We start from the raw sequence: 12,352 nt of genomic DNA, 5'->3' as shown, positions 1-12,352 counted from the left end.
TGTCTCACAGGGGCTGTGTGGAGTTTGAGCCTGCCTTGGGGTTTGGAGATGGGCTAGGTGATTTCTGCATCTCTATTATGCAACTTAAATGCAACTTGAGCACATTTAAAGCTAGAATTGAACATAGGTCACTATACAAGGACAGACTGAGGCTCTTCATGGTTCAGTCTGTGCTTAGGCACCTGATGTGCTCTAAGTGCTACAGGTCACAAACAAAATCTGGGGATAGCTCTTCAAGGGTCATTTGGTCTATTCCTCTACCCCAAGGAAGGATCAGCTCATGCTGATGGTGCAACGTCTGAGTAGCCTGAAATTAAGGCTCTGGGTAAGTAGGTGGGTTACCAGAAGTGCCGAGCACCCAAGCGATGCTGGGGATGCTCTGCACCTCTCCCTTCTCTTTAGGCACTCACCTCCCAGATAACCTTCCCTTTCCCTGCTAGCACTAACCATTTCTGCAAGCATGTGGACCACTGGAGGGAGGACTGCCTGCCCCAGATTTACCGTCTGCCCCATGTGGGAACTCAGACATCTGCCCCGAAATGGAGTTACCGAAAGTCTTCAGCTAACAAGCAGCTTGATTCAGCAGCCACCAGCAACTGCCAATGAAAATTAAAGCTTAGCGTCTAGTATATCTAACATGCCACCATGAAAAATCCCTTTGTAGAGCATTTATATACATACATATATAAACCTGAACCAATCCTATAATTGAAATACATATACACACTTAATTTAATGCAATAATACTCCAGCCTGAAAAGAATGCCGGTCTCCTAAATTGGTTCCAACTGCCCTTGGTTGAGGGTTGCATTTTTAGAGGTTTTGCTTTCATTCCTGGTTTTTCAGTGACTCTGAACTCAAAGATGCAGGTCAAGGAGAACCCAAAATCTGGGAGGGCTCAGAGCCCGTCCTCTGCAAATGGCCGGGGAAGTCTGGCTCCCTGCTTTCCTCCTCTGTGAAGGCAAATTTTGAATCCCTCACCTGCTGTCCAGATTTGGTCTTATCCCGAAGGAAATCTCCTTCTGTGTACACCGTGCATAGACAGCTTTATCTGAGCCTTGTCCTGTGGCCGGCAGCTTGGCGGCTGCCAGTTACGGTTTATAGCTGAGCTGTTGTATGAACGACAGCCCTTTCCTGCATCGGGAGGCAATGCCAACCCTCCGTCCCACTGTGCTGCCCGCTCTGAATTGCTACTTTTCAGGAGTTGGTCACAGCATCTCACTCTGTCCAACTCAAGGAGCTGTATTTCACTAATTAACCCCCTGCTGCTGCTTCGTCCCCTCTCCTCATCCCTCTGCATAACTGTCTCACTGTGGTCCTGGCGTGGGATAGATGTGGTTTCATCCCCTCCTCCCCTAAAGGAGGCTGAACCTTGATGGAGGGCAGATCCCTCTTAGTTCCCTTGGAAAGTCTCAGGGATCGCTCTCAGCAGTAGATGTTTGATCTTTTCCAGGGTCAGATCAATGGGAGAGAAACAGCTTGCAAGTACATTCATCCCCCCAGCCCTCATGTCCCCCTGTCTAGCTGTCCTGGACTTCTGGGGGGAGATGAGTTTTGCAGAGAAGGAGACTCTGGGGGACGCAGTGTGGGGAGGGGGAGATGATGGGGTTGGTGTCCCATCATGGCACGACCTGATGTGCCCTTTGCATCTCTGCTCCCTTGCAGTCCGCGGACGCTGACCTGCCGTACCCCCCGCCCCAGCGGGAGCCCAACATTTACATGGTCCCTCAAGGAATCAAACCGGTCCTGCAGCGCACGGCCATCGAGGTGAGTGATGGGGAGCGTGCGACGCAGCTATCCCCCTCACAGAATAACACCCCAAATGTGTGTCCTTAACAGGGGGGGGGATGAGACCCAGAAATGGGATCCAAGCCAGACTCTGTGGTTACAGAGTCCCACCAGTGCTGGGAGCTGGTTCTGCTCATGAGTTATCTGTCAAAAATGTCTTGCTGGGAAAATGAGTCTCACCAAGCAGTCAAGTTCTAGGGCAGATCAGAGCCCTGGACCACACTTGCTTTTTAGAAGGACAGTCTGCATCACACCAGGGTGATATTTGCCCAGAACAGAGATGCTCCATTAATAGATAAGCAGTTGTGGATCTGGTGTATTGGTGCGCACAGAGAAACACTTACTGTATGACCTGGCTTCTCCCAGCACCGGCCGTCCTACATGGTTGATTCATCTCTCCTTCATGGTGGGCCAACTTTCAGGTTTACCTCCATTGCTGAGAAGCTCAGTGAGAGACCCGGAGGCAGACCTTTGGCTCAGTCTTTGCTGTTTGTTCCCCTCACCCTTCAGATCCTGGCCTGGGGGCTGAGGAACCTCAAGAGCTACCAACTGGCCAGTGTCACCTCGCCCAGCCTGCTGGTGGAGTGCGGAGGCCAGCTCGTGCAGTCCTGCGTCATCAAGAATGTGAAGAAGAACCCCAACTTTGACGTCTGTGTGCTCTTCATGGAAGTGGTGAGGACCTGGTCCCCATCCTGCAGTGATGGGGTCATAGAAAAGCTGGTTGGGAAGGACCTCCAGAGGTCCCATTAAAAAAAAGCATCCTATGGTGAAGCTAATTCTGTCCTCCTCCACCTCGATTCCCTTTGGGGAGGTGCAGAGCTGCTGCCCTCCCCACTCTGCATAGTTACATGTTCCCTCCCCTGTCCCCACAGCGTTTACCCAAGGAGAGCCTGTACAGCCCCCCCATCATCGTCAAAATCATTGACAACAGGCCGTTTGGCCGAAGGCCCGTGGTGGGCCAGTGCACCATCCGCTCACTGGAGGACTTCTACTGTGACCCCTACCGAGAGGAGATGGATGGTCCCCAGGAGCACTCGGGTACGTGCTGCCATGAGGACCATGCTGGCTGCACACCTGAGCCCTTCTCCAGGAGGAGCTATGGGTCACTCTATGTGTTGCTTTTAGCTCACCCCAGCTGTAATGTCCGATACAAAAAGCCCAGGAGATGCCAAGCAGGAATTTAGCTCTGGGGTTGGTTGGTGAGATGGGATGTCCCTTGGCCAAGCTGTTCAACCTGCATGAGCACGAGCTTTGGCTGGTGTGAAGGCTCTGGGCAAGGTTGAGATCGCTCCTGGACGTTGATCCCAACGTGGGTCAACTTTGGAGCTTCTAACTGCTGGATGTCCTGGTCATGCTTGTGCTTGCTCTGATTGCAGATGATGTGAGCCTCACACCCAGGGATGATGTCCTAATTGACATCGATGACAAAGAGCCTCTTATTCCTGTCCAGGTATGGAAAAAATTGCAGCGGTGGGAAGACACTGGTTTCTTACTTTGCATGATATGGGGGAACTTGTGTGGGTACAGGGCTGGGGTAGAGAGTGATGCAGATGTGAGGTCATGTCTGGTTGTAACCTTCCTTCTGCAGCTTCCACCTCTGTTTTCAGCCCCTCTCCTCCACCATGCCATGACAAACTCATCCTTGTCCCTTGCGTTTAAGATGAGGCAACAGATTTGCTTTTCTGGAGGAGAGACAATAGATTCTCTCCATGCCAGGCTCTTCCCTTCAGCGTCTCTTCCTCAAATGTATGGTTTGGTTTGAGGCTGAAGAAGGTTTGCAGTCACCCCCTTAGGGCTCTGCTGTGTGGGATACTCTCTTGGAAACGGCCATCGCTGCCCCAAAGAGCTGACAGCCTTGAGGGGACTTACCCCAGCACTGGAGAGGGTAAACTGATGCTGGCAGATGGGACAGTTTCCCCAGGGCCACACTGGAAGCAAAGGTTCCCTGAGGCTCAGCCGTCCTTACCACAACCACACGGGCAGGTCTCCTTTCCCCAGTTTTGCTCTTTGTTTGCAGGATGCACTGCTGCTTCCAAACCCACTCGCTGCTTTTAGCAGCTCCACTTACTCTGCAGAGGGTCACGGGTGATTGCAGACTACCCCATGGTGGTGGGAACTGGACATGCTATAGCAGGGAAGGAGGGACGTGTTGCTGCTGTTGCAGAAAGCAGGCTTCTCTGTGCCATGAGTTTGATGGGTCTCAGCTGCCCCTTGTAGATGGCTCAGGCTGGGCATGCCACTGGGGTTGCTGTTCCTCCTTCCTAACGCACAGCTGGAAGGTGTCTGGCCACACTGGTGACACTGGCCCTGCTGGTGCTTCACATTTCTATAGCCCTGGGGTTTCTTCGCTAGCAGATGTGTCCTCTTTGAGGCAGAGACCTGCCAGTGCTGACGTGTGCGTGTGTGATGCACAAATCTGTAGGCGTGCCTGATGGCTCAGGAGCAGCTGAAAGTGTTGTCAGAGGCATTTGGTGGAGCTTTTCATGGTCTCCTAGTCCCTTTGGTGTATTTAACAAGCGCTGGCATTTCCTTCCTCCCTGTTTTAAAGGTTGTGGGTGCTGCATGGTACCTCAGGCTAGAAAAGCCTGAGCTTTCTGTAAGAGATCTGCCTCTCAGGTATGCCTCTTGCCTCGCCTTTCACTGCCCATAAAAGCAAGATGTATAATTTGTGTGTCGATGCTTCTGCTCTTTATTCATCTTCTTGGTGACACCTCAGTGTTTCTGTTCAAGAGGACGTTAGATCCACTGATCTGTGCCATCAGATATCTGCAGTTGGGTCCCACGGTGGGCTCAGACTGGGGTCCCAGCATCAGGCTGTCCCTGGAGATTCAGAGCTGGAGCTGGAGCTGCACGTCTCTCCTTGCTGCATCCCTCGTGCTAGGTTGTCTGCTTTAGGTTTGTGCCTTTCAAGTCCTCCCTACGGCTGAGCAGGCATTGCTTAAGCAGGAGCGCGCGTTGCATGCTGCAGCCTCTGCCCAGTTCAAGGCTTTCAGGCTTTGGGCTAAGGAAAAAATCAAGATTTTGGCCAGTGCTCGGCAAAAGCTGTGGGTGTGGGACTCCAGCCTGTTGCGGTCTTGACTGCAGCTGGCCCTGCTCATGCCTACCTATCCCAAGCGCTGATGAGATCCAGGTTGGTGCTCTCAGGCAAGGTCACCCCACAGTCCTTGCAGCGAGGAATGTCAAACGAGTTGGCTTTTTGGGTTCCCCACCACGTTCATATGCTCAGCTCCCTGGCATGCTGGCATCTTGTCCTCAGATGCTTCAGCATTGATTAGGAACTGGACAGTGGAGTTTGAAAACATTGGCCCAAGTGAACAAGTGTCATTGAAAGGAAAAAGCAACTCCAGACAGAAAATACTACTGGCAACCTAATTGGCTTTCCATTCCCCTGCCATTTGCAGATTTGTCTTAATAATTTACAATTGTGCTTCATCTTGTATCAGTAAAGTAACTGGAGCATGTCTGTAAAAAAACACACCAAAAGGAGTCTTGGAACAGGAACCTTCACTTCTGCAAATAAAAAAAACCCCTTTTTCTAGCCTAGCGCAGAAAGCACTTGGGAGAAAATTGAGGGCGTCAGGGAATAACGTGTGTAGGAGGATTGGGGTGCAGGTCATGCCTTTACCTCTGATTAGCTGCATGATGCTGGGCAAGCGATGTCCCTTTGCTGCGCCAAGGAAGCTGGTGGCACTCGGTGCCTCCCCCAGTGTTGCAAGACCCTCTGCAGAGAGAGCTGTGGGTGGGGTGGATCCCCAGAAAAGGGTCAAAGCACCCCAGGGTGGGTTTGCTGCTCCCACGGTGGCGGGCACAGACAGAGATTGTGTGAAGGATGGAATGGTGCTGCTTGGTGGCAGAGGCCATGTGGAGTTTGCTTTAGCCATGGGCTAAGACCCCCAACAGAGGGTTTTTCTGGCCCCCTCCTGACCCACGGCCACAGATGGGGCAGCGATGGGTGGACTGGTTTTGCTTCTGCAACTCCGTCAAGCTGTGAAGGCATAATTTCTTATTTTTTAATAGAAAAATCTACCCAACTTTCAGTTTGGTTTGACTAATTTCTTTTTCCCCCATATTCTGAAATCTACAGTTTAAACTCTACCCCTTTCTTTCTTTTTTGGTCAGTTTTCAGTAAAAGTGGTGATGTGTAGCAAAATAACAACCTGCAGCACTTCTGACGTGCAATACTGCTCTTTGAGAGCATCAGAATGACCCTCTCCACACTGGTCCTCCGCTGCCTTATTCTGATGGCAAAACCATTTGTTAAATGCAACTGATTTTATGAAACGTTTCCTTTCCTCTGACCTTCATCTGCCAGCGCCATTTCCCACCCCTGATTTTTCTGTGCCTTTGCCTTCAGTGGGGTCCAGACCCGCAGTCGCTCCTGCTCCGTCTCCCGTGACTTTGGTGGAGGTAACGAAAGGGAAATGCAATTCCCTCTGGGAACCCAGGGTTTTGACCCAAATTTGCTTTCTCGCTGGGAGCCAGGACGGCTGGGGCTTGCGCTTAGCGCCGGCCCTGGCTGCCGTGACGCAGGACGAGGCGGGCACTTTCAGCCCAGCCGCTAATTACCTTTTACTCTACTTAATGGAAATTCCCTTGCTTTGTTTTGCCAGTGGTTTATTAACCCGGTGGCTGCTTTTTTGAGGGAGGGGAGGGGAGGAAAGTTTCCTCCCATAAATATCCTTTACGAGAGCCGCAGGCGAAGGCTTTGCTGAGTGCAGAGAGGGGACTGCGGCCACCGCGGGACCCCGGCTTGGGGCTGGCGTGGAGCTGGGGTCCTCTGTGATCTGGTGCTGAAGGTGCCTGGCCAAGGTTGCGCCGGATGCTCGTGCTCTACGGGGTTGGTGGGACTCCCAGTTTGCTCCATCACCTCTGCCTTTGCTATATGGGCAAGATGGGAGCAGCACCCTGGGGTGCCCCAAACCCGTGGCACAGGCTCGGGGGGGACTCCCTGCCTGCAGGAGGTGCTCTGCCGTGCCCACTGTCACTTGAAATGCCCTGATCAGATTGCCACGGCTTTTTAATGAAAAGAGAATTTTATAGGTTTTTTTCTTTTCTTTAGGTAGTTTCTTCTCTTTATTTTCGAGCAAGGAAAAATCAAGAATGTTTTTTGTGTTAATTTTGCAGCAGTTCATTCACTGTCAGTGTTTCCCCCGAGACCCATTCACCGTTTCGCTGTTTTTCCCCGTTTTTTTTGCACCTGGAGGTGAGGGCAAGGCAAGAAAGAGAAACCCAGGGCTCACACTCTTCTTACATTTGCGCTCCAAAAATGGCAGAATTTCAAATTTCTTTTGGCTTCCACCTTTTTTATTGCAGTTAGTTTGGAAAAGAAAATGAAAAATTGTCCTTCAAAGCTCTTTTTTTTTTTTCCATCTTTTGATGAGCATTAACCGTGAACATGCTTGTTGGTGGCATGGGGTGTGCAAGCCAGAGACCATAGGTGCTGTGTGGACATGTGTGCATCTGCATTTAAGGAACCAAATATGCAAACCCCCATCACCGCTGAGGTGGTGCTTTGGCCCCGTCCATCGCCGGGGGACCTCTTGGAGATGCTGACCCAGAGGCGAAGGCAGTCGGGCAGGGTATTTTGGGGTAGTTTGGGAGGCAGAGCAGGATTGTGGGGTGCAGGGACCTCTTGCAAGCGCAGCTCAGCACCGTGCTGGGTGTTGATCGTGTCCGCAGAGCCATCAAAGGTGGTAGAAGGTGACAGGAGAGGTGGGAGGAGAAGGGTAGCCAGCTTCTCCTCCGAGCCTCTCCCGAAACCTGCTCCTCATTAGCCTAATTTGGAGTGAGGCTGGAGGCTCTGTTATTGTGTGTACGCAGTGCCCTGGCACGGCGGAGCTGTTTAAATTGCAAACAAGAATTAATCCCCTCCTCAGATGTGGTGGTGCATCGCAGGGAAACCGTTGCTTCGTGAGCCGCACCCCGTCACCGCAGGCGCCGCAGGATCTGGCCCTGCTCCCCAAATCTCCTCCCACTGCGGCACAAACAGCTCCAGGCAGGAGAGGGGCGAGGGAGGGCTGCGCCGAGGACCAAGGGCGCCCGTTTCAGACTCAGGGCTGGGCTGGTGGGTCGCCCATGAGCAGGTTGTAATGGGAGGAAGGAAAGTAGCAGTCCCGGACCCTCCTCCAGCTCCCATCCTTTCCAAAGCTTTGCTCTGGATGCTCTTGTCCAAACACACGTTCTGCCCCTTACCAGTTTTTAAAGTCCATGCAATAGCTGAGTGCTCCTGCAGAAGCTGTAGGCGCTTCTGATGGCATGCCAGATCCAGAACTGTCCATCTGTCTTTTGAATTACACCCTACCACTCATCCTTCTTTGGAAATTTGTGTGCTTTCTATCCAAATTCATGGAAAAACGTTGTTTCCCTGGCTCTGAAGTTCTTCCCTGAGACTTTGGGGTGCTCCTTGACCTGATGGAGAGCCACACACCATGGAGGGGTACGTAGATCAATGCCTCATCCTTGGTACAGCTGGCTCTCCATCCACTACTTGCTTTGAAAATTAGAACCACTGTTGTGTCCACAGTAGGTTCGGATCCATCACGGGGACCTTGTGTGCCCCCAGCAGCAGGGACACAACTCTGCTAAGAGCTAGAGCTCTGCGTCCCGGAGGTGGCCGTCGGTGGCCCTTGGTGGCCAGGCTCACATCTGGCAGGAGGAAATGAGGTTTCCTACCAACCTGGAGGCAAAAGAGGCATTTTTGGAAGGGGACAACCAGAAAATAGGGCCCCCATCAGGGAACAGAAGGTTGTTGGCAGCCGGATCCTCAGTGTTTCTCTACCACTGTTTGCTTCTCGGTGGAGGTGAGGACCTGCCACCACCCTGGACATGCTGCCGAGCGAGGAGAGCAGTTACTGGGTTTGGGGCTGCAGATGGGGGAAAGATGCATCTTCCTGCAGCATCTGTCCCTCTCTTTGTGCTGCTGGAGATACGGGCACGGAGCATCCCGGTCTGAGTCCCAGTGGGGAGGAAGCCATGGTCCCAGTTGGTGTTGGGGTGGAAAAGTTGGTAACGTCTGATCTCCTGTGAGCTCCCCGAGGCTTGCCCCATGGGCTGCCTGTTCAAAAGCCCTTCCTGAGGGTTGCCTGCAGGTGATACCGAGTATCTTTTCCTTCTTGTTACTTGCTCCCCCAGGCAGCTTTTGGCTGGGATGTGCAGAAGTAAATCTGTCTGTAAGGAAACCCAGCCCGTCTCCCCATTCCTGTGTGCAGACCTCGTCATTAGGGGACTCAGGCTCAGTCCAACAATTAGCAAAACATCCAGGAAGGCATTTATGGGCAGTGGGTGCAGAGGACAGAGGTGAGCAACCTTCTGGCTTCTGAGGATGCCTGTGAGGAAGAGGAGGGCTGTGGCAATAAGCGAGGGAGGGGTGGGTAAAGGGGGGCACCTGTGGCCTCTCCGAAATGAGGTGCCTCAGCCTTAGGCTGCAAAGTGAAGTGAGCTCTTGCTCATGTTTGACTTCCCTTTAACCAAAATAAATGACACCACGTATTGCATGATGTAATTTTTATTTTTTAAATGTCCAGCAAAGGTCAGAATAATATTTCCCTAGCAATGTCCCCAGACCTGAAGGCAGGGCCTTCTTCCCCAAAAATAGTTGCGGGCAACAGGAGTAATGAGCTGGGTTTCCTGCGGTGCTCCTGAGGCTGGTACATATGGAGCAGCTCAGCTCTTCCTTCATCACGATGTTACCAAACCTGCTCAGATCAGCCTTTTGGGGACAAAAGTTATGGATGGGGACACACACAGACCTTTATACAGGTGTACACAGTGTTTGCTGCTCGGGGGGCTGCTGCCCAGCGGTGGTGGATTGGCACAGAGGTCCCAGAGGAAGGAGTGAGACAGAGGTTTGCAGCTGGAGGGACCCGGCTCTGCAATAAATACTTTGTTCCCTGGGGCAGTTTAAAGCCTATTGAAAGCATTTACAAACTCGGATCAAACTTGGGGAACCGTTTAAACGGGAGGTAAAAGGGGAAGAAGGGGGAGAGGGATGTGGCAAAGGCAAAACACTCTGCTGCAGCGGTTTCAAAGTGGAAGGCTTTGACATTTCTTTACTGAAAGAAACATTTCACAAACAAAACACCCTGCAATGAATTGAATTATTCAGTGTGACCCCAGATTAATTCTTCTCTGTTTGTTTGTTTGTCTTTCACTTTCACCCTTTGTTTGGGGAGCGGAGGAGGAGAGGGCTTGTTCATGGAAAGCCAAGCCAAAATTCCCACCATCTCCCTCCCTAACCTCTAAATTTTGGCCCTGAATGCTGTTCCTCCCATGACCACCCTCTCCTGGTGGCAGGCATGGGTCGGGGGGACTTGTGCTTGGGTGGTCTGACACCCCGCAGCCATCAGGGTCCCTCCACCCCGCTTGGCTCCCTGCTGGGGCCAGGTTTGGAGGGTGAAGGAGGAGTCCCAGTCTGCAGAGGCCATCTTACTCCTTCTCCCTGGGAAAGGGGATGGATCCCGGGCCAGGACCCCCTGCCCAGGGCTGCAGTCTCCGTACCGCGTGCTCTTCCAGTGGTGACCTTGGAAGCAGGAGCCGGGATTGTTCCTGCCCGTGCGTGTGCGCATGGGTGTGTTTCATTGTGTGGCTCCAAAGCCCTTCTCCCTCCTTGCCAAGCCTGGCTGTGGTCCCTCCTCTGATGGATGACTGGAACAAAGGATCACTTTGTTGTCCTCATCTGAAATAGAGAAAACAAACAGACACAAAACCCCTCTGCTCTGAGGTTGTTGAGTGTGTTGTCCGTCTCATCCAAGTGGGGTGAGAAGTTCAGCCTGAGGTCTGTTTAGAACAAGTCTATGTGCACATGAACTGGAAACATCATGGTTACTGAATGTGAAGAAAAGAAGCTTCTAAAACGCATAGGAAGGCAATTTTTCTGTAGCAAGGTCTCCTAGGCTAAGACCTTCTAGTTTGCTTCTCTAGGAGATGCACACAGAGTAGGGCTTTGCAAGGGCCCACAGCCTCCCCATGTTCTCCATGCTCTTTCCTGCGTCCTCATCCCCATGGGAAGCAGCTCAGGAAGGACAACCGCGAGGTCCACCTGCAGCCCCAGGGGATGAGCAGATATTTCTTCCTTCTACTTGTTGATAAAACAGTCACAGAGGAGCTGTCTCTCACTCTTCTCCTAGAGTTGCATGGGTGTCCTAGTGGGAACTGAGACCAGGGGAATCTTTCCCCCATGAAGCAGCTGTAAATTCAGTGTTTTCACCTTGACCCAAGGTCTGATGCAGGTCTGGTTCAATGGGGTCAAAAGCAGTGCATTCGGGGACCAGCCCGGGCTGGTGAGCAGCGGGAGTGCCATCGGGCTTGGCCTGATGCTCAAAACCAGCTATTTTCTCGTGAGAACATCTAATTTTCCCCCTTCTCCATCTTGAAGGAAACACACCTTGCAAGACAGAAGCAGAGCTGCTGCTTGCTGCCCAGGGCAGGGGGAGGTGATGGCAGCTTTTGGTTTACCAAGGACAAGCTGTGCTTGTGCTCGGTGTTTTGTTTGTACCAGATCTTGGTCCTGAGCTCTCCTAATCCCTTTCTGTTAAAAACAGCCTGGGTCAGATCCTTCCCTGGCTCCCGCGATGAACTTGGCTCACTGTGTTTGCAAGCCCTCAGTGTCTGCAGGAGGAGATGCTGTCCTGCGCTGAGAAATATTAACAGCTTTTCTGTAACGTGGGTTTTTGCGGCAGTTTCCCTTTAGTACCCCATTTGTTCTCTGCAACCATTCAAACACAGTCCCATTTGATAAACATCAGTGAAAACCCAAACCCTGCTCTTGTGCCAAGGATGCCTTGTCCGGGGAGACCTCAGCCTTGTAACCCAGGGGAGGGGGAAGGTGGCACTGTACGGGTTAATTAATTTTATTTCTCCTAAATTGTGCTTTTGCTGATATATGTTAAACATTGTTCCTCTAACCCCATTGATAACCAATCATTTTAATTTGTAGCTTGCAGAGGGTCTGACCAGCTCAGCATTAATTAACATACCAGCTTCTTGGGTCCAGCCTCATGTATGTATTGCTTAATTTCTAACTTACTTGCTTGATTAATGTTTTTTGTGGATGATATGTGTGCATATATATATATATTTAAAAACTGCAAAAATTGAGGCATTTCCTTTTGTGAAAGATCCCCTCGCTGTCCCAGAAAAATGGCAATTTCACCTTGCTACAGGTGTGTGTGCATTTCGGCAATTGTTTTCCTTCATGCCAAAAAAAAAATGAGCTCGGTTTTGGGAGAAGGGATGAGGAAGCTTCCTCCCTCTTGTCCTTGCGGAGCCAGCAGAATTACATATGTGCTCAAGGTCAGATGTCTTCCCAACAGCCTCTGGCTTCTCTGTGCGTGCCAGCAGAGCCTGGTAGCTCAGTGGAGATGGTGTGTCCTGGGTGGCTGCAGTGGCGTGGTTGAGGACTTGGTGGGACTTCTGTGCTCCTCCATGTTCTAGCTCAGGGACCGTGACAAGTCCTAGGCATCATGTTGGCATAAGTTGAACTAAGAAGGTGTTGGCCTTCCATGAGGAGAAGGGTTTCACCCCAAGGAAGGTTTCATCTCATCAGCAGGACTTTGCACAGTCCTGG

The 12,352-nt window shown here is 51.7% G+C and overlaps 1 protein-coding gene across 3 annotated transcripts in view; it reads left to right on the top strand.

Moving 5' to 3' along the window:
- The window catches only part of DYSF (dysferlin), a 100,241-nt gene that overhangs the window by 44,338 nt on the left and 43,551 nt on the right, over positions 1-12,352 (top strand). For 2 of the 3 annotated variants that reach the window (XM_010580809.1, XM_010580808.1), the window contains exons 36-40: positions 1,666-1,767; positions 2,299-2,460; positions 2,661-2,826; positions 3,165-3,238; positions 11,723-11,785. In XM_010580809.1, the coding sequence (XP_010579111.1) occupies positions 1,666-1,767; positions 2,299-2,460; positions 2,661-2,826; positions 3,165-3,238; positions 11,723-11,785 (567 nt within the window). The remainder of the gene's footprint in view (positions 1-1,665; positions 1,768-2,298; positions 2,461-2,660; positions 2,827-3,164; positions 3,239-11,722; positions 11,786-12,352) is intronic. The other variant, XM_010580810.1, reaches the window with a different exon arrangement.

This window comes from Haliaeetus leucocephalus, unplaced genomic scaffold, assembly GCF_000737465.1.
Source record: "Haliaeetus leucocephalus isolate CR32 unplaced genomic scaffold, Haliaeetus_leucocephalus-4.0 Scaffold741, whole genome shotgun sequence".
Classification (NCBI taxonomy): domain Eukaryota; kingdom Metazoa; phylum Chordata; class Aves; order Accipitriformes; family Accipitridae; genus Haliaeetus; species Haliaeetus leucocephalus.
Note: the sequence above shows the minus strand (reverse complement) of the source record. Positions and strands in the feature narration are given on the sequence as shown.